The sequence below is a fragment of the Ornithorhynchus anatinus genome, chromosome 1, assembly GCF_004115215.2.
Source record: "Ornithorhynchus anatinus isolate Pmale09 chromosome 1, mOrnAna1.pri.v4, whole genome shotgun sequence".
NCBI lineage: Eukaryota > Metazoa > Chordata > Mammalia > Monotremata > Ornithorhynchidae > Ornithorhynchus > Ornithorhynchus anatinus.
Genome location: NC_041728.1, coordinates 15,868,846 through 15,890,171, shown reverse-complemented (window position 1 = coordinate 15,890,171; position 21,326 = coordinate 15,868,846). Strand labels below are relative to the sequence as shown.

Here is a 21,326-nt window from a genome sequence, read left to right as displayed (position 1 = left end):
TGAAGAACATGTATGCCTCGAGTTTCCTCAGTGTGTCACAAACTTAAAATTGCTAAAATGATGAGAGTATTCTTTTTTCCTAAATGTGTGCAAACAAAATAGCTCATGCAGAGTTATTTCTCTTCGATATCTGGCAAGGCATATGACTGTTAGAGATTCTGATTTGGTTAAGACAAATTTTAGCCAAATGTTAAAGCATGGATAATGTTGAAGTAGGCAAAAGCAAATTTTTTGATGAAGCTATAAAATCACCCTGCACACAAACAGGTTTGAATCTTACCATTCGGTTTTCATGCAGTCTGTATCCCTGCAGCGAGCAATTAGCTTTAACCCTTCAGTGCCGTTACTGAATTTAATATGTAGGCCTAGGAACTGAAATTCCTGTAGGAGATGATCTATGAAATTCCTTTTGTCAGTTGAAATTAGAGAATTTCGGTTCTCGGTGTGTTTCCAGCATCACCTCAGGAAGTATTTAGTGTGTTGCTAAAACTATCCATAGGTGATTTCTAGTGTTTTCCAGGTGTTTTTGTGTTTGTGCAAGTTGTGTGGTGAAGAGTGTGAAACTATCACGTCTGTAAGTTCTACCAATCAGGGTAGTGCAATCATATAATACCGCACTTCCTTTTCAATGCTTTCAGCTGTAGGCTGCTCTTACTGCTTTTTGTATAGCTTCGGTACGTAGGATGGCCAGGTATTTTTAATGAAGTTTTTTTAAATAATAAATCAAAGGATGGCTACGGGTAAGACTCTTTCCTGATAAACTGCCTTTTTGCATGTGTGGACTATTGAAATGCTTGCAATAATGAACCAGAACTGAAAGGGTTAAGGTATGTTATTGCAGCAGTTATCAGCAGACCAGCCATCTACCTTCGGTACTTACAGGAATTTTATGACTCTTGATCATATTATCAAATTCTTCATTAATTTTTTTGTATTTTTCTTCAGTGCGTGGGGTGAGTGCATAAGAGGAGTCAGGATCGGGGCTTTCACAGCCTTTGTTTTCTTTCTTGTTCAATGCCTGCCAGGTTCAGAGAGATATCAAAAGTAAAAAAAGTATGAAAGGGTGTTCTGAGTACTTACACACAATCTTTGCCTGCTGATCATTAGATCAATATCTTCATTAATTTTCCTGTACTTGTCCTCAGACTCAGGGCTGTGACCTACTGAATCGTCTGCATCGGGGTCGGGACTGTCACAGCCATTAAGTCCTTTCTTTCTCAACGTCTGAAATACATAATTTGGAAAGTTCAAACCTTGACAAAGGCTGTAAGAGAGATTCAGGGCCATTACAGTTGCTTCAATTGCCTGGTATTTCAAGGACGGTACATATTACATCAAGGAAAAGAATCATAAAGAGATCTACTGGGTCAACAAGTTACCAGTTAGCAAAGACCTCATCCTTCTGAAACTAGCTTCTTGCTGTAAACAGTGGAAGGAAGAAACCAGACAACATATACATCCCAACATAAGAAATCACATTAGAGGATTATATCACTGAGCATAATGTCCACTTAAACTGCAAGACTCGAGTGAGAAAATGACGGAAGGATAAACTAGAAGCTGCAAATTGCAACATTCTGCAGTCTTCCAAGAGGAGGAGGAAGAAATCAGGACGTTGCACAATGATTTCAGAATCTGTGATCCTGACTGAAGCAGAAGTGTTTAAACCAAATTCCTGATTTGAATGTAATAGAACAGATGACACTAATGGTGCCCTGCCACTCCTGACAGGGTGCTCTTGACAGAACAAGGTGGGAGAGAGAGGAAAAAATAGCTGATGTCGCTATGCAGCGCCGATTAAGAGCTTCTAGACACAATGTTTGTTCTGAAGCCTGCTTTTTTTTAAGTTTAGTTACAGCTCTACCCATGCAAAATGCTGAAATTTACTATATAAATACATTGCTACAACAAATGATGAAAGAAAAGTCAAAACAGCTGAATTAAAAGCTGTAGTGGCAGCCTCTTCACAATTTACAGCATTACCAATGATTTCTGTAACAGAGATGAAAAACATCAAAAATTAGGTCATGGAAGTCAATTACCAACCAACCATCAAAGGTCCTTCCTGGTTTCTGCTATCTTTGTTTACTGATCTGTCTGGGTAGGTGACCAAAGGACAGTCTCCTAATATGTGAGAGTGAAAATTTAGGGCTTCTCTTTCTCCCCTCAATCTCCTGTTCTCAGGAATGAAGGTTTAGGCTGTATGTACTCTCAGTAGAATAAAGCCTGTAGCAACATAGAGGCAGCATCGTCTAATGGTTAGGACAAGACTGAGTCAGGAGGCTTGGATTCTAATTTCATTCCCCAATCCCCAACTGTCAGCTGCCAGTTATACGCAGTACACTCTATTAAGATAGGTAATAATAAATTCTACTCTCCTCTTCTGACTCCACATGCTGTAACAAAGGTGCTCTCTGAAGCTGCAGGGGGGAAATATTTCTGGTTCAAAGAGAATAACACTTGCTGGCTGCTGGCAGTCCCTGTAACTACCAAAAGTGGCAGCTTCCACTTAAGGCTTTAAGAGACCTATTTTGGAGCATTGATCTAGGTCGTATAATGACTACCACCACGGCTGCAAACTCTTAGCCGTGACATTGAGCCCAACCCAGTACCCAGATGTTATGACCCTCTCAGACTAGGCTAGCCCTCATTCTTCATGAGGAGAATTGCTAGATAGCACAGGTACCATCGTCTTTTTTTGAGCATGGGACAAATCCCTCTAGAGGACAGGATTTGAGGAGGAGTGGGGTCTAGTAGGAGCAGGATTTGCTAGAAGGCCTCCATTTTATAGAAGCAGCACGGCCTAAGGGAAAGAGAATGGGTCTGGGAGTCAGAGGCCCTGGGTTCTAATCCCAGCTCTGCCACTTGCCTGCTGTGTGATCTTGGGCAAGTCATTTAACTTTTCTGGGCTCAGTTTCCTCATCTGTAAAATGGGGATTCAATATCGGTTCTACCTCCCAATTAGACTGTAAGGCCCATGTGGGTCAGGGATTGTGTCCAACCAGATTATCTTCTATCTACCCCAGGACTCAGTCAGTCAAACCCATTTATTGAGCACTTACTGTGTGCAGTGCACTGTACTAAGCACTTGGGAAATGACAATATAACAGTTAACAGACACATTCCCTGCCCACAAAGAGCTTATAGTCTATAGAGCTGGGTTACCACATAGTAAGCACTTAACAAATCCCACCAGCATCATTTTCCAGTTCAGAAAGTCACTGGGCAGTATGCAACCATGGTCCTCCAAGAAGCTGGCACCTTAGCACCCCTATGATCGGTGTTTTACAATCAATCATATTTATTGAGTGCTTGCTGTATGCAGAACATTGTATCCAGTACTTGGGAGAGTACCACTTTAGAGAGTTGGCAGACATGTTCCCTGCTCAAAAGGAGCTTACAGACTAAAGGGAGAGACAGAAATTCAAATGCATTACAGATATTAATATAAGTGCTGTGGGGTGGAGGATGTGGTGAATATCAAGAGCTTAAAGGGTACAAATCCAAGTGCCAGGGTGACTCAGAAGGCTGAGGGAGTAGGGGAAATCAGAGAAGGCCTCTTGGAAGCGATGTGATTTAAATAAAGCTTTGAAGGAGGGAAGAGGGATGGTCTGTCGAATATGAAGAGGAAGGGAGTTTCAGGCCAGAGGCAGAATGTAGGTGAGAGGTCAGCAATGAAATACATGAAATCAGGGTATAGTGAGTAGGTTGGTTTTAAAGAAGTAAAATGAGTATACTGGGGTGTAGTAGAAAATCAGTGAGGCAAGATAGAAGGGGGCATGGTGACTGAGGGCTTTAAAGTCAGGAAGGGTTGCAATTTGCAAATTTAAGATAGCACACACAGGTCTGGAGTCAGATAACCTCTGCTGTAATTCTGGTTCTGCCATTTGCCTGCTGTGTGGCCTTAGGTAAGTCACTTAACTTCTTTGTGCCTCAGTTTTCTCATCTATGAATTGAGGATTTGATACCTATACTTCCTCTCTCTTAGACTGTAAGCCTCATGTGGGTCAGGGACTGTCTCACCTCATTTTCTTGTATCTACCCCAGTGCTTAGGACAATGCTAGGTACATAGTAAGTACTTAACAAATACCACTAATATTATTGAGTTCTTCTACAATGCACATGCTGGTGATAAGGCATTGTATATCAGATTTTAATATTGCACTTTTGCATTATGATGATATCACCACTGCCATTTCAGAGGTTATTAAAAGATCAACCATAAATGAGAATTTTCTTGATCCCTTAGAAAAGCCTCGAAAAAGAGGGTCAGTTCCAATGCGTATCTGTTTAATGGAAAGCAGAGCAGTGAAACCATCTTTATTAAAAAATACTACTTAAATAGAGCTCAAACTGTGACAAAAAAAAAAAACCAAGGGAATTTGATGCTGATATCACACTCTATCTTTAATTGACGCTATTGGGTGAAAAAACCCACAACATGAGTTAAAGGTGGAGTGTCGGCCTTAAGATATTAAAATTCTTTGATCTTGTCAATGCGAAAGCAATTCCACATACTTAAAATGAGTTTCTGGAGTTTAGTGTCTTTAGATCAAACTAGGGAAAACACCCTTTTCTTATAAGGCCAGAATACACTGCTGCTTTGTGAATATTTATTATATAGTATGGTAGAGCATAGCAAAATAAAAAAAATGGGATAACAGTTTGGCATCATATGGTGTGATGCTTAAATGTACAATCCTATTTTGTTATATGATAAAATAATTTGACAATATTGTAGGATTTATAATTTCTAGGACTATCTGAACATGTTTCATAAATATTTCCACCTCTTCACCAGAAAGCAACTTTCCCCTACGGGTCTCCCAGAGTCTTGAATGGAAAAGTGGGCTTGCTGTACTTAAAAAAAAAATTAAAAAAAATCCTCTGAACATCATTTTTCTTCTTTTCTCTAAAGGTTCTCATTTGCAAATTTAGGTCCTCACAGGCCTGAAGTCAACCTCTGTTTTAATCCTGGTTCTGGCATTTGTCTGCTGTGTGGCCTTAACTTTTCTGTGCCTGTTTCCTCATCTGTAAAATGGGGATTTGATACCTACTCTACCTACTCTCCCTCTTCCTTAGACTGTGAGTCTTATGTGGAACAGGAACTATGTCTGACCCCTATTAAAGTTCCCTCCTTCCCTGACACCTGCCTCTCTTGGACACAATTTCTCTGGTTAACTAAGTGGTATTTTTGTGGTTGAACATGTATGTATAAACTCTCTCTTATGCTTATATATCCCCAGCCAGTATTTATTCTCATTTCAGCATGAAAAACATACATTTGAGTGTATTCTGTATCCATAAATACAAATAAACTTTCCATCACTGCCATTCTGATTCAACCTGTAGATGGCAATTTTGTATGTATTCTACATTCAAACTATATTTCCCACTTAGTTTTTACCTGCTCACATATTTTTAAAGGCATTCTAGACATTTTTATAATAGAATGTCATAATCATGACCAAGAATACATTTATTTAAAGTTTTATCAGGTACCTAAGCTTTAATCCCAAAAGTCCTTAATAGGCTGCAGTATAGCAATAGAGCTGATGTTACAGATGGATTTTTCACAGTGGACCATAAGGGTTATGAAGGACACATCATCTGGCATTAAAATCTATATACCACATACATGTGAGCAACATTTTTATGAGGTTTTGATATAGTTACTGCCTTTTGCAAAATTTTAAAGCTCAATCATACATTATATTCACATACCATCTTGAATCCAAAGAGCTTTATAAGCATTAAATCATTACTTCTCACAACCTCCATGAAAAGAAGACATCAGCCCTCAATCATGGAAGTAGTGATTCAAACTAGTCCTGGCTTTTGGGCCCCAGGATTGTAAGGAATTAGGTCACGCTCTTAAAATCAGACTGACTACAATGAATAAAAAAGTAGTAAAAATAGAAGCTACAACTTATATTATTGGTATTTCTCACAGTTTTGATGCCCACAGCCATTAGCTACATCATTAACAATCTGTCACAGGAAAGTATGGGAAATACTGCTAAAGATATTTGGGTTATTTAAAACTTCCATGGGTTAAGAGATTTAAATATACGTATATATTTAAAGGTTATGTTCACAGGTCCATTTTACTGTTAGAGAAAATAAGGGACCCTCAAACAGGCAAAGCCCCGAGTCACCCATTGACAGAAGAGTGGAGAAAAAGTCTCCTTTCAAATCCAATCTTTATGTATGCAACTCATTCTTAACATCCAATAACATTATTTTAACCACTTTACTTGGCTCATCAAGGGCATTAAAAACTATCAAGATATATAATTTTTAAAAAGAATCAATTTTGGGATGCACAAGGTGGAAACACACAAGTGATTAATTTATCTTAAATTCCTATAGGGAACCAAACCAGGAACAACAACAGCAAAAAAATCTGGTTAAAAATATGATCCTCAGCTGAGAGCTTGTATGACACATAATTGCCTAGAGCAAATGATTCTGGCTGAATTATAAACCTCTGAAAATGAAAGTGCTGACACAATCTTAAATATTGTGGTGTGACTATGGCACCATAACAACAGTTTTCTCTTCATTACATTAAATGTCTACAGCTGTTTCAGAAATGACAAAAAAACCCCTCACTCAATCATATCCACCATGCCCTTCCTTATCAGGGTAGTGCATCATCAGTCTGAACTGAATGCGCTGCTAATGGGGGGTTAAATAATTACAATTCTTTCAGGTTTTTGTGTGTAACTTCTGTGCCATGGAGGCTGCTATTTGAAATAAGCCTTACAGCTAGGACACTGAGGGCTCTCCTCACTGTTCTTTCTTGGGGGAATGGAGTCCTTGAGAAACAATTCTATTGCTCTTTGGCTCTCACCTGCTGAAGATTCCCCTACAAGAAATGTTTTCTCCCTAAGAGAACTGTTTCTGTTTTCCAATGGGAAGAAAGTGATCCACTTGCGGCCTCCTCGGCCTTCATAGAGACTGTCTTCTCAGGTTGCTGGACAAATCCTTAACTGCTTAACAGTGTTTGAAAGGGGCAGACCCTTTTTTTAGGTTAGCATTCTAATGAGGAGGCTTTATGAATGGCTTTCAGGTATTTGCTCATGAAGCAGGAAATGGCAACAAACTGGGATGGGCACAATCTATTCTGGGAGATCAATATGATGATGACATCCTCTAAATAGAAAGTGAAGAAACAGCTCTGCCTTTACTCTATAAGCACCAGTAATGTTTCCAGTCACTAACACACAGCTCTCAATTGGTTTAGCCACTTCAAGAATTTGATCTACTCTGGCACCTCCCTCCCCACTTCCCAAAATACTTCTCCTTCTGAAGGCTAACAAACACTTCATATCTAGAGAATCTCTTTTCAAACACTCCTTGTTTTCCAGTCATTGCATTATTTCATCTCAAGGGTGCAAGAATCTACAAAACATGGTTTAATGATAGGCAACAGGTACTTCAAAATGCTAATAAATAGTTGAAGGTGACAGATGTTATTTAAATGCTAAAAGGAATGGGGAGAAATGAGCCACACACAAATAGCTAGTCTTGTGCTACCAATTCTTCATTATCATTAAGAGAAACCCCATCACTGAACATACAGACTGAACACAAAGGCTGATACTGCCACCTTCCCATTAATCATTCCTCAGTGAACAGAAGAGAATACATGTAGATCAAAGGTACTTGTAATTAGCTAAAGCTAGCTATTTTTATATTGGTTCCAGATAACTGCAACAAGACATGCACAATTTCATCACTACCTTAATTTCTTTTTCCCCACCATGTCTGGCGTTAATGGTCAATGCAGTTGCTTTGGATGCTCTTGTAAAAAATAAACTGGATGAAAATGAGTGGTCAACATTTCACTCTGGCTCTATGAATTCAATTCACTTATAAAAGGGGAAGAGCCTGGGATAGAGCAATAGGAATGAGATGAAGAAGGAGATTCAAGTGTTACAAGGAGAGCAGAGGGTTGCTGTAATAAATGTGAGCCAAGTTCCTTGTGAGCCACCAAGGTGGGCTGACATTGACATAGATGTCCTTGCCAAATCCCATTCAATTCTCTGCCTCTGCAGAAGTAGGTAGACTTACGTCTGTTGGGAGCCCCAAGCACCCTTGGTCTTTCATCCTTGGGCAAACCCTGAGGCTACCTGGACTAGGACTGGCTTTGCTGGGGATGATGGGGTGGGTTGGTGTGATGCTCCTTGGGGAATTCACCCCAATGTTTTCAGCAATAGGTCAGACACTAGGCCTTGGAATTGGATAAGAAGTGGAAAACAAGATACGACTGTGGCTCAAAGTGGAAAAATGGGAGGCAGTGTGGTCTAGTGGAAATAACCCAGTTCTAGGAACTAAATCACTCTAACTCCAGATAAATCACTTAACCTATTTGTGCCTCAGTTTCCTCAGTTACAATGGGGATAGCAATACCAGCTTTTCAATTTTCCACAGAGTCATTATGAACATAAAGCAAGGTAATGTGGAACTGCTCTATTAAAGCAAAAGTGCTTTACACACTCGCAAAATCATTAAGTAGAAAGTTTTGTTGTAATGAGAAGCAGAAGCAGTGGAAAGAGCATGGGCTTAGGACTCAGAAGGTCAGGGATTATACTCTCGGCTTTGCCATGTGTCTGCTTTGACTTCGGGCAAGTCACTTCACTTCTCTGTGCCTTGGTTATCTTATCTATAAAATGGGATTTGAGACTGTGAGCCCCACTTGGGACAGGAACTGTATGCAACTCAATTTGCTTGTATCCATCCCAGCACTTAGTACAGGGCATGGCATGTAGTAAGTGCTCAACAAATACCATAATTATTATTATTAGAATAGGTGACAGTTTAAAAAAAATAGAGATTAGACTCTGCAGGGAAGAACAGCATCTTAATTAAGGCAAGTACAGGTTTATCTTGAGAGTAAGCCATGTCTGCAGAGGCCAAGTATTTTTTCTAGGTAATTTTACAGTGGCAAAAAGTATTTAAATCTGAATCAGCACATCTAATGTGAGCACCACTTAACCTTACCAAACTTGAGAGCCTCGTGGATAAGACTAACACTTTTGAAGCCATTAAAAAGGCAGTGCGGCATCCAATCCTGATGTCAGCAAATATGGAAGAAGTAATTGTTCGGCTGCCCCACCACCTCATCCTGGGGACTCTATCCCAACCTGCCTTACTCCATTCCAGAGGGAGAGACAGAAGCAGTGGTACATAATCCCACCACCAAGGGGGATACTGGGGAAGGCCCTAGTAGTTTCTGTGCCTATTAGACTCTGAGTTTTGAGAAACTCAAAACTTAGGGCCCTTTAACTTTTGTCTCATTTTAGTATTTATTCCCATCCTTGTCCTTTATTTTGATTTCGGGTTCCTATTGTTTTATATTTTCATCGTTAGCCACCTTTCAATCAATCAACTGTATTTATTGAGTGCTCACTGTGTGCAGAGCACTATACTAAGCACTTGGGAGAGTACAATATAACAGAGTTGGTAGACACATTCTCTGCCCACAATGAGTTTCTCACCTTTGAAGGACTAAGAACCCTATCGCAATTCTCACCTGTGTATTCTTCCCCAGGACTTAGTACAGAGCTTTGCACGCACGAAGGACTTAATACCAATCCTAGTACTACTAAAACTAATAATAATTGTGGCCTTTGTTAAATGCTTACTAAGTGCCAGGCACTGTACTAAGCCCTGGAATTGGTACAAGCAAACTGGATTGGACACAGTCCCTGTCTCACATTGTGGGACTTACTCCACACTTTACAGATGAGGTAACCGAGGCACAGAGAAGTGAAGTGACTTGCCCAATGTCACAGAGAAAACAGGTGGAAGAGCCAAGATTAGAACCCAGGTCCTCCTCATACCCAAACCTGTGTTCTATCTGCTAGGCCATGATGGTTTTCACACTGCTTCTGCTTCTACCACTACTATATGATGAAGGGAAGGTATTAATAATTCAAAGATAAGGGGTTGTAAGGTAAAGGTAAAACTAAAGTCAGCTAACCAAGAGATGAGAGAGCATTTTGGAGGAAAATAAATGTGACTTCAGCTTCACATATTAACCTTTATGAAGGATACTTTACATGGGACTCAATTTTCACAGAAAAAAACCCATTCCTCTTACTGCACTTTGTTTTCCAACATCTTTTACAAATCAACAAATGCTGCTAGAATCCAGGTTGTACATATTTGCCTCTAAGCTTCTTGAAGGCAGGGATGGCATCTACCAACTCTATTACAGCCTCCCAAGCACTCAGAACACTGCTGTACACAGAGTAAGCCCTCAATAAATACCACTGGTTGATATTTTATTGGGTAATTAGGATCAAACCAAATGATTTCCTTTTCTCCACACTGGATTTTTCTTGCTTGAAAACATTTTTTAATTTAGTAGTTATTAAATTAAACAAACCAAGGAGCCATATGCAAGATCCAGAAAAGACTCATACCTATATCTCATCATAACATGTATTGAACTTTCTGTATGAATTAAAAAAAAATAAGTAAAGCTTTTTATAAAATTTAGTCTCATGGTCATGAAGTTCTGATCCATGGTACACACTTTCATTTTTCTATTTTTATTTACTTGCTAATTTTCCCCAATTTTTATATTCATTTCAGATCTTAAATCTCCAGTCCCATACTGTACTTCCTTTCCCTCATACTGAATGAGGTCATACTTGAACTTTCAGTATCCAGGAAAAGGCTATAAAATTCTGATGGCTAGCTGGCTCAAACGTCCAACACCAACTCTTAGTTGACAAGATCATATTTCCTATGCTTTGATAATATCCTAGGTTCTTCTAGGGTTTCAATTTAGTTACCTGGGAATTCAAAGAGACTTATGTGTGAAAATAAAGCAAAGAGGGGGAGTAAAAGAGAGGGACAAGATCCTGGGGGGAGAGAAGTAGAGTGAGAGGGTGAAGAAAGGAAAAAAAAAGAAAGAGACTGAGAGACACAAGCAATGTGAGTGAGAGCATCAAATGATCCGAAAATATGTGAGTTGGCTTCCCACTCTGTCATAGCTCAGCAGTTTACAATCTGACACGACACTCTATCACAAGGCATCAGCAATTTTACTCATCCTAGATATCCACCCTTGTCAGCGACTTTGCACCTGTTGTCTAATTTGCCAGGGCCAAATGACAACAGCCAATCATAGCAGAAAGTGCTGTAGCATGGCCATAGATGGATTTTCTTATTGTGTGTGTGCCTCTCTCTCTCTTTCTAGACAAGGACTGCAACTCTGGGTTTTTTTGTGGTATGCTCTAAGTGAACTCATCAGCAATCTCTTTCTCCTGCCAGGGAAAACATATCTAAGTGCAATTTTCAAATTTTGAAAAGCAAAACACATAATGTAAATCTCAGGGTTATTTAAATTTGTCACACATTAACTTTTAGAACTTCTTTCTTAAAACAGTTCCTTGCCTATTCTTTACTTAATCTCTGCAATACCCAAGATTAGCATTTCTTGTGAAATTTGCACGGGAGAAATTAAACTTGAAAAAGAAATATTGTTCTCCCCACTATATTAGCCAAGATATCTTGGTAGAAGTTTGAAATAAATTTATAATGAAAGCTCTAAAAATTACTATTTCACTAGATGGTCTCTTTCACATATCCTTAACACCTAGCAAACCATGATAACTTAATACATTTTTAAGAATAACAATATGTTATACATCATGTCTCCAGTAAACTTTATAATGCTTATTATTCTATCTTCATTATTTATCAAAAGAGCATAATCTTGTAAAATTAAGTTGATAATTTTGAAAAAGTCTGCTATATTTTCCAAGCCATATAAAATGTCCAACAAATTGCCCTATGAAAATAGAGAAACTCCCTACATTCTGTACCTATTTCAAGTGCTTCTATTTAAATCTGGTTAAAGGCTGAGAGAAAATAAAGGGCAATAGGATCACAGACAATAGTGATGTTTTAATTTTGTCATTTGTATAAATGATTATCAGTTCAGTAGTAATGAAGATAATTTAGAATCAAAATTATTATTCTTATGTCTTCAGGGTAGACAACACCATAAAACAACAGAAATTATTAGTGTTTCTTTTATCTATAAGCGGGTCACCAAGATGAACCAAAATAGGTATTCTAGTTAAGATTTACTCAAGGAAATGAAAGTACTATTACATAAATGGAAATTATATCCATTTAATGAAATCATTACAAACTCACTACAAAAACAGGGACATTTACAAATAAATTCAGTTAACCCTATTTTACCCTCTTCCACTCTCTTAGGTCTTTCTCACTTGTTCTTCTTCAATTATATGTTAGCCTTACCATTTTTCTCAACTATATAAAAGATGATTGTATGCTTAATTTAGTGCTCAAATAATCGATGGTATTTATGTTAAAGTTAATATTAAATTATTCATTAATTCAAACAAATTTATTGAGCACTTACTGTATGCAAAGGACTGTACTAAGCACTTGGCAGATTACAACAAGAAGTTATTCATTAGACACTTTTACCTTGGGTTTTAAATTCAGTGCAATAAAAACTCAAGGAGTTGGACATGTCTGGAATTCCAAATTTTACCCCAGATTGGACTAGAACTTCAGAGACTTTATGGCTCTGGGAATATTGCTCAGTGACTCAGGGTTGGCTTGTCATGTGATCCATCAACAAATGCTGATCCAAGACCTGAAGCAGGCATATTTTGCCCAGAATGAATGTTGACTACGACTTGATGGCACCTCTCCGGCACTCCCTGGCTTCCCAAAGGACACGTGTCATTCAGCAAGACCCCAATAAATACACTCACCAAACTGGCATCCTAATTGATGTCTCTTTGACCTTTAGTACTCACCTCTCCGCTAAGGGGAGTGTAAAATCTCACTACATCTTATAAAGCCATAGTCCATTTATTAATATAAAGAATTAAGAACTGTAGGTACTGGATCAATCAATAATCTCTTCACAACACTACCTACTTTCACTTAACATCACTAATTTTTCCCCTCTACATCCCTAATTTTCTCTCAAGAATACCGACTGTTCATCCAGGAATTTATCCAAACTCCTCTCTAACCTACGGATATTTGTGTCTACACAATTCTTTGAGTTAATGACTTCCATATGTTCACTGCCTGCTATGTAAAAAAGTATTTCCTTTAGTTGGTTTTGAAACTTCAGTTTTCTGTCTTTAAAGGGTACTCTCATTATGGAATTTGGTAAAGAACAATTCTTTGCTTGCTTTCACACTCTTCTTGATTTTGTAATCCTAAATCCTGTCCCTTCTCTGCCTAAATTTTTTCAGGCTGAAAGTTCCTGACTCTCTGTCTTCCTCACAGAAAAGGTCTCCATTCCTCTGACCATCTTCATTGCCCTTCTCTGTACCTGCTCTACCTTGATTAATGTTCAGCTAAAATGTGAGGATTAGAATTGTATGTGGTATTCCAGGTGGCTGATGATTCTCGAACCTGGGATTTCAAGACTGAGATGCATTTGTCTTTTGTGATAGGAGACTCAATCATCATCATAGTATTATAGCATGGCAAAACTATGCCTGTTGTACTGTTTTCTAATCCCCTCCTGATGTTCCTCAGCATTTAGTTGGCCTTCATGGCTGCCACCTCACACTGGATAAATGTTTTAAAAGAATGGTTAAAATGACTCTGAGATCTCTTTCTGAAGTGATAACTCATGTGGTTATAATCCAGGTTGCTTTTTCTCTAGATATATTACTTTTGCAATTCAACTGAGGGTCTTGTGCTTTTTTTTTTATCCACTCACTTCCAATTCTCCTTTGGAAAGTTTTCCTTTCTTTAAAGGATACTTTTCCCCCTCCTGACTACCTCCTTTACCTCTGCCACTGAGGGTTCCTGTTTGTTGTCATGCTCTTCTGAGACACACATTTTACCTGGACCAGGAAGAGGCTCCAGGATTCAAGTAGCAAGTCATTTGTTTACCTACCCCTTCTGCTGCTTCTTTTTTTATGGTATTTGTTAAGCACTTACTGTGTCAACACTGTCCTAAGTGCTGGGGTAGGTTATGTCAATCAGTTCAGATACATTCCCTGTTCCATATAGTAATTAATTAACCTATACACAGCCTAAGTGGAAGGGAGAACAGGTATGGAATCCTCATTTTACAGCTGAGGAAACCAAGGCACAGAGAAGTTAAGTGACTTGACCAAGGTCAACACAGCTTCTTTCTCCTGAAGTCTCACTTTTCAAGTTTCCTTTTCTAAAATTAAACATCTATATGTTGGGGACATTTTTGGCCCTCGCCTAGGAAGAACTTAACATTTATCCCATTGTGGCAGCTACTACAGAGAAGTACTCTTGTATTTTTTCCACCAGAACCAGTTCACTCCCTCTAGACTGTAAGCTTGTTGTGGGCAGGCAATGTGTCATATTGTTATACTGTACTCTCCCAAGTACTTAGTACAGTGATCTGCACATAGTTAAACACTCAATAAATATGACTGAATGAATAAATACAACTGACTGATTCAATCTAGTATACTTCCTTTCCTTGCTGAATCTCTGGCTAGCTGGTCTGGGGAACAGTCATTGCTTATATCTAAAAACTTCATTTTTTTCTTACTTGATAGTGATTTAGCAGTCTTTCTGAGGATAAATGAAGTCTCCTACTCTTACTACCACTCCCTAATCAAATACTGTTTCTGGAACTGCAAAGAGTGTGAGGACTCTTCCCTTCAAAAAGTGGGTTCTTTCTTTAACATTGCTGATGTTGAAATTTATTGCTCTGCATTTCACCGTTATTGTTCTATATGGTCTGTTTACTCCCATTTAGACTGTGAGTTCCTGTGGGACAGAGACTGGGTTTGATATGTTTACCTTGCAATTTCCCTAGAGTTTACCTTGAGGCTTCCTTGGACTAAAGGCAGCATGATCTACTGGGAAAAGCACCCATTTTAGTCCTAACATTATTGTAGAAACATTCAAACATTTCATCTTTGCATTTTTACTTATTCTGACATCTGCCGCCATTTCCATTTTATGGGCAGTCATCTAATATGCCCCATTTGATTGCTTCAGGACCCTTCTGGCACTCCCTTAACTTTGAGCCTCTTTCAATATGGGAATTCAATCAACTCCCATGTAACAAAACCCCATACTACCTAGCTTTTCATGTTCAAGTGGGTCTTGTGCAGACTTTTCTTAATTGGGTGGAGTAGGCTTCTGTATAACAACTTCTGATGAACGAACGCAAGGGTAGGGTTTTCCTAAAGTTCGTCAAGCCTGGATTACTTTCCACTGTGATTTGAATTGGACGCATTCTGCCTTAGGACATATAAATAATCATTTGAATACAATGTGCTCGGTGTGAAGGCATATATAGGAATACTCTGGGGAAGGAATAGCCTCAGCTTGGTGGGGAAAGTTGTTCTTAATAAACTTTCACCAGCGGTACACTTGCCTTCCCCCAACCTTTTGTAGCTGGGATCTGGACAGATAAGTCCAGACAGCCTATGTACTTGTGTCCTGAGGAAACTCTCCCCCACTGACATCATGGAAGGATGCCCAAGGCAGCTCACCTACTGGGTAAAAAACAGAACTTAGTGACATGACCACACCTTTCAATTCAAACAAATATGAAAGAGAATCTAGTGGGTAGAGGTGGTCTTGTCATGTCTTATGCTGTCCAGTCATTTCTGAGTCTTAGCGACTCCATGGATATATATCTCTCCTAGAACGCCCTACCTCCATCTGTAAATCATTCTGGTAGTGTATCCCTAGAGTTTCCCTGGTAAAAATACAGAAGTGGTTTACCATTGCCTTCTTCCACAAAGTAAACTTGGGTCTGTCCCTGAATCTCTCCCATGCTGCTATTGCCCAGCACTGGTGAGTTTTGACTTGTAGCAGATTGCCTTCCACTTGGTAGCCACCGCCCAAGCTAGGAATGAAATGGATATGCCTCTGCTTGACTCTCTCTCCCACAGCTGAGACTAGTAGAGTATTGGAAACTCTCCAGATGCAATCTTGAGAGGGGAGCAGAGTTGGTGCAATTATCTAAATAATTTAAACAAAAACCCCATACTACTGCAGAGACGACAGACATTTTTACTGGTACCATATTGAACCAATTCATCAGGTAGACCTCAATTTCACACTTGAATTTTCCAGAGAAGGCACCACTGTAGACATAAGTGAGATGGAATTGCCAATAGTGCACAAATATGGGGGAAAACATTTATACTATTTAGGTATCATTTCTCAGTGGGCTGGGCAATGCTCACTAATAAAATATTGGCTATTACAGCTATCCATTTGGTATTAGGCTACTGAGTCCTTTTGTTTCTTACTTTCCTCCTTAGTAAAACAGGGTTAACCCTAATGAGCTGCTTCAGAAGCTGTTTTAAGGAAAAATTAAATGAATAATAGTAAGTATTGAGCATATTTATATAATTTTTCCAACTGAGATTATTAGGATAATTTAAATATGTAAAATACAATCTTCTCCAGTGGAATTTTTCCAAGGCTCTGGGGAAATTGAAAAGCAAGAGAGGCCTTAAAGAACCACAACACTTTGGTTTTGTATCTTGTCAGAAAGTCAGTACCACTAGTAAAAGCATGTAGGAGAACTGATGCAGTACTGACTCAGCAGAGAAAATACCACCCACACAGTCATTCATACCACTTCCTGCAATCACCAAATTCTTCACTTTCCTTGCAGCCTTTCCACAAGCGATGCAAATAACTCCAGTGGAGCATTAGATAAGGATTGTTTTTTAGTTTTGCTTTTTAATTAACCTATACAAGACACTCTCTGGGAAGATGTTCCTTACTATGAGAATCAGCTATTTAAATGGATTTTAAACTGCTTTTTTGTTGCTTTAGTGTTTTCATTGTTTTCTCTCTTCTTATGTGTCTGTCACCAGTACCCTTTCCCTGATTTCCTAGACTGTGAGCACCTTGAGGGCTGGGGATAGTATCTAGTTAATATCTGTGTATTCTTTCTCAGCACTGAGTGTGGCAGAGGTATGATACATACTATTAGCATTTTAGCAGCTAAAACACCATAAAGTCACTTTATAATGTGATTTCATAAATATGTAAATTCTTATTTTGAAAATTAGAAAAAAACAAAATAAGAATCATAGTGTTGGTGCTTGTTAAGTGCTTACCATGTTCCACCAAGCACTATATAAACACTGGGGTAGATACAAGATAATCAGGTTGGACACAGTCCCCATCCCACATGGGGCTCACAGTATAAGTAGGAAGGAGTAGGATTTAATCCCTATTTTTCAGATGAGAAAACTGAGGCACAATAATCCAATATGCCAGCCTCTTAACTAGAATCCCTCCCTTACTATCAATCTATTATTAATCGACAGCATTCAACGAGACTTTACTCTATGTAGTGTTCCCCACTATGCACTTGGGATAGTAAAATAGTTAGTAGACATAATTTCTGATCTCAAATTTATAATTTAGTAAGGGTTTGATACAGATGATGGAAAAAGATGTAATTCTCCCAACCCTATCTCCAGATCTCTTACAAATGATGAAAAGTTGCACGTTCTTTATGTGCAATACTACAATATAAAATGAAGTAATATACAAAGGAATCCATCATGCTTCAAAATTAAGGTGTGGTCAGGGAAAGAGGAGAATTAAGGAATAACCCTGTTCAACCATAATCTGTTTCTGTAAAGCTGCTGGCAAGTGACACAAATATCACATCAAGTTATGCTGTCCTGACACAGAAACTTGCATGCAGTGAGATATTAGACATGCGCCTTTATTCTTCTGCTTGAAAATGCTTTGACAGTTCCACGTTTGATATAACCATATGGGTGTGAGGGAAAGGAAGATGGCAAATATTTGAGGGGATATGATAGAGTCTGAGTGTATGTGTGAGCAACAGGGGATTTCTGTGTTCTGTGAGGTAGAACGGCCATACTGCAAACTTGGCTTTATTCACTGAGCTTAAAGCTATTCATTAGAAAGGCTAGGGATGACTGAAGTTATTTTAGACAATTGATAGGAGTCACAAAAACGGTGTTAGTTTAACACATAAAACACACATACATGTTTTCCATAAACACTGTATCTCCTGGAATATAATATCTATTTTCCTAAAATCCAATTGTACAATGGTGCTTCCATGCATCCCAGTGTATATTAATAACTACTCTGGTTGCCATGTCTTGCCACCCCAAAGATCCCAATGTCACTGTACTAAGTGCTGGGGTAGATAAAAGATTATCAGGTCCCCATGGGGATCACAATCTGAGTAGGATGGGGAAGAGGTACTGAATCGCAATTTTGCCAATGAGGAAACTGAGACAGAGAGAAGTTAAATGACTTGTCCAAGGTCAAAGAGCAGGTAGATGGTAGAGTTGTGATTAGAATCCAGGGTCCCTAACTCCCAGTCCTATGCCTTTTCCACTATGTTAATAATGCTTTAACATTCTTATTATTTAGTATTGATAGGTGCTACACAGAGCACAAGGCTTTCGAGCTGAGAGATGCTCACGGTTGAAAAATTATGTGCATTTAGTCCTGAAAGCATGCACTCTCTGAGGGCACATGCACACTCAACCGACAGATCTGTACTATCAATTGCTCAGCTGGAGCAGAGTAAAAAGCTTATCACTGCCACAGAATATCTGGTCAAACTGGAGGGTGTGGATAAAAAAATCTAATAATCATACCAGAGTCCTAAATAAAATGGTAAAGGAATCCTTAAAATCTTTTATAACTCCAAGTCAGATATCCTTTTAAGATATAGAAATATATTTAAATATATTGAATATATATATAATGTATTTAAATATAAATATAAATATATTTCAATAGAATATTTCAATATAGAAATAATTTGAATATCAACTGCAGGAATCAGAAAATAATTTGACTGGACTAGTTTCTACCCAATCATTTAATTTCTAAGTTAGAGGCTTTGAAAGAAATGGGCAGTATCAGCTACTTATTATAAATCAAACATCTTTCTCTTAGTTCAGCAACTGTACGTTTCTAAAGATATCAAATTTGCTATCTGCATAATACTAATAATACTAGAGAATAACTACCAAAAGTTTAAGAACACAAGCTAGCCTGCTCCTCCTTTTGCAGAAGGGATTTTCCCTAACTTTTTCCAGGTAGCTTTTAATGAGTCTGTTCTTCCATCTGCATGAAGAATGAATATCTAAAAGTTCTGGTTATTCATTCAGTCAATCAATCAATCATACCTATTGAATGCCATGTGCATAACAGTGTACTAAGTACTTGGGAGAGTACAATATAACAGAGTTGGTAGACACGTTTTCCTGCCCCAAAAGGTGCCTACCTTCTAAAGAGGGAGACACACTAAAATAAATTATGGATAGGTAGATAAATGTTGTAGAACTGAGGTGGATTGAATAAAGAGTAAAATCCAAGTGCAAGAACAACTCATAGAGGAGAAGGAGTAGAGGAAATGAAGGCTTAGTGGGGGGAAGACTGTTGGAGATGTGATTTTAATCAGACTCTGAAGCGGAAGGGGAGAGTGATAATCTGTCAGATATGAAGGGGGAGGGAGTTCCAGGCCAGAGGCAGGATGTAGGCAAGGGGTTGGTGGCAATATAGATGGGAACTGGAGGGTCAAAGGGGAGAGAATGTGTCTTTTGCCCTTCATACAGCACAAAGATGTTACAAGTTTGGGATGAGACCTGAGGGATGCACATTGCTAGAAATTCTGTCACTGGCATGACCTCTCCTACTTTACTCTCCTTGGACACCACAAAGAGACTTGTTGCCATCTTGGAATTGAGCAGAAACAGTGACAGTTTTTCATTTGTAGCACTACAGCAGCAGAAGTAAAAACCTTCTTTCTCTTCCCTTTTTCCTTCTCTCCATCTCCTCTTCCCTTTTTCCCCATTTGCCTCTTTTCTCCCTTGATTCCCTTTTCCTTCCCTCGTTCCCTCTTTTCACTTCTTCCCTTCTTTCCCTTCTTGCCCTATTCCCTCTTTTTTCTTATTTCTTCCTCTATTTGCTCTTTGCCTTTTGTCCTGCCCAATGTACTCTCTGTCCCTGCCCTTACTAAAATGACCAGAATTCTGGTTCACCTTACTCTTGTTCTAGGCCCAGTCAGGCAGGCAGTCTGGGGAGAGAGCTGGGGGGGAGGAGGTACTCCCCTAGAGTCCCACAGTTGTGGAGGTAAGAACGCTTTGTTTGCCACCCAGACTCTCTCATTGAATGAGGCCTTTTTACCCCCTTGCTGGGCTCTGCAACTGTGTAAGGAGAACTTTTCACTCCTTACTGTTGCCCTTATTAGAGGTGGGAGGGAGAGGGAGAAGGGAAGTTTATCTGTTCGTTGTGTTCTAAAAGCCCCATCCAAATTCCCTGCTGCATTCAGAAATAAAAGCCAACACCACTGAAAAGGGGAGTATGTCAGCTTCGAAGACAAGGGAGAAGATTGAGGGAGGTTGGTCGTCTCCTATTGGAGCTTAAAGGTAAATTGGGGTCTCCTTTCAGAAGAATTAGATCTGGTTCTTTTTGAGATTCTGGCACCTACATTTCTTCTTATCTTCTAAACTTACTAGTTATTTGCTAACTTCTGTTCTACTTATCTCCTGCTTTGACTTCTGCCTTAGCCTCCTTCCTGACCTTCCCCCTTCCTGTCTCTCCCCATTCTTAGTCCTTACTTTACTTTGATGCCCAGATCACTTTTCTAAAAAATGTTCAGTTCATGTCTCTCCACTCCTCAAGAACCTCACAGTTGGGCATTCATCTCCACATCCAACATAAACTCCTTATCATTATGGCTTTAAAGCATTCAGTTACCTCACTCCCTCCTATTCTTATCTAACTGATTTCCTATTACAAGTCAGCTGGCGTATTTCACTCCTCTAACGCCAGCCTTCTCAATGTTCCCCAGTCCCAACTAACTTGTTGCTGACCTCTTGCCACATCCTCTTTCTGGCCTAGAACTCACTCCATCTTCATTTTATAACAGACCATCACTATCCCAACTTCTAAAGCCTTACTAAATCACATCTCCTCCAAGAGGCCTTCCCCAAATAAACTCTTTTCCCTACTCCTTCTCCCTTTGGCATCAGTTATGAACTTGGACCTGTATCCTTTAACTTATTGATACTCAACCCACTCTCAGCCCCACAGCACTTATGTACATAACTATAATTTACTTTAATGTCTACCTTTAGACTGTAAGCTCCTATCTGTTACACACTTATTAGGTATCAAGCACTGTTCTTAGCACTGGGGTAGATACAAGTTCATCAGGTTGGACACAGAGACTGTCCCACATGGGGCTCAGAGTAGGAAAGAGTAGGATTTAATCCCCATTTTACAGTTGAGGAAATTGAGGCACAGAGAAGAAAAGTGACTTGACCCA

At 39.0% G+C, this 21,326-nt stretch overlaps 1 protein-coding gene and 1 non-coding gene across 16 annotated transcripts in view; both read right to left on the bottom strand.

Moving 5' to 3' along the window:
• MEF2C (myocyte enhancer factor 2C) overlaps positions 1–21,326 on the bottom strand; it is a 191,709-nt gene that overhangs the window by 47,279 nt on the left and 123,104 nt on the right. For 11 of the 15 annotated variants that reach the window (XM_007673187.4, XM_039911211.1, XM_007672694.2 and 8 more), the window contains one exon: positions 1,081–1,224. In XM_007673187.4, the coding sequence (XP_007671377.1) occupies positions 1,081–1,224 (144 nt within the window). Of the gene's footprint in view, positions 1–880; positions 1,019–1,080; positions 1,225–21,326 lie in introns of all 15 variants that reach the window. The other 4 variants (XM_029066041.1, XM_029066253.1, XM_029066573.1 and 1 more) reach the window with 2 other exon arrangements.
• On the bottom strand, positions 15,837–15,974 carry LOC114816665. Its single transcript, XR_003764466.1, has one exon. It is a non-coding gene; the product is annotated as a small nucleolar RNA SNORA7 (small nucleolar RNA).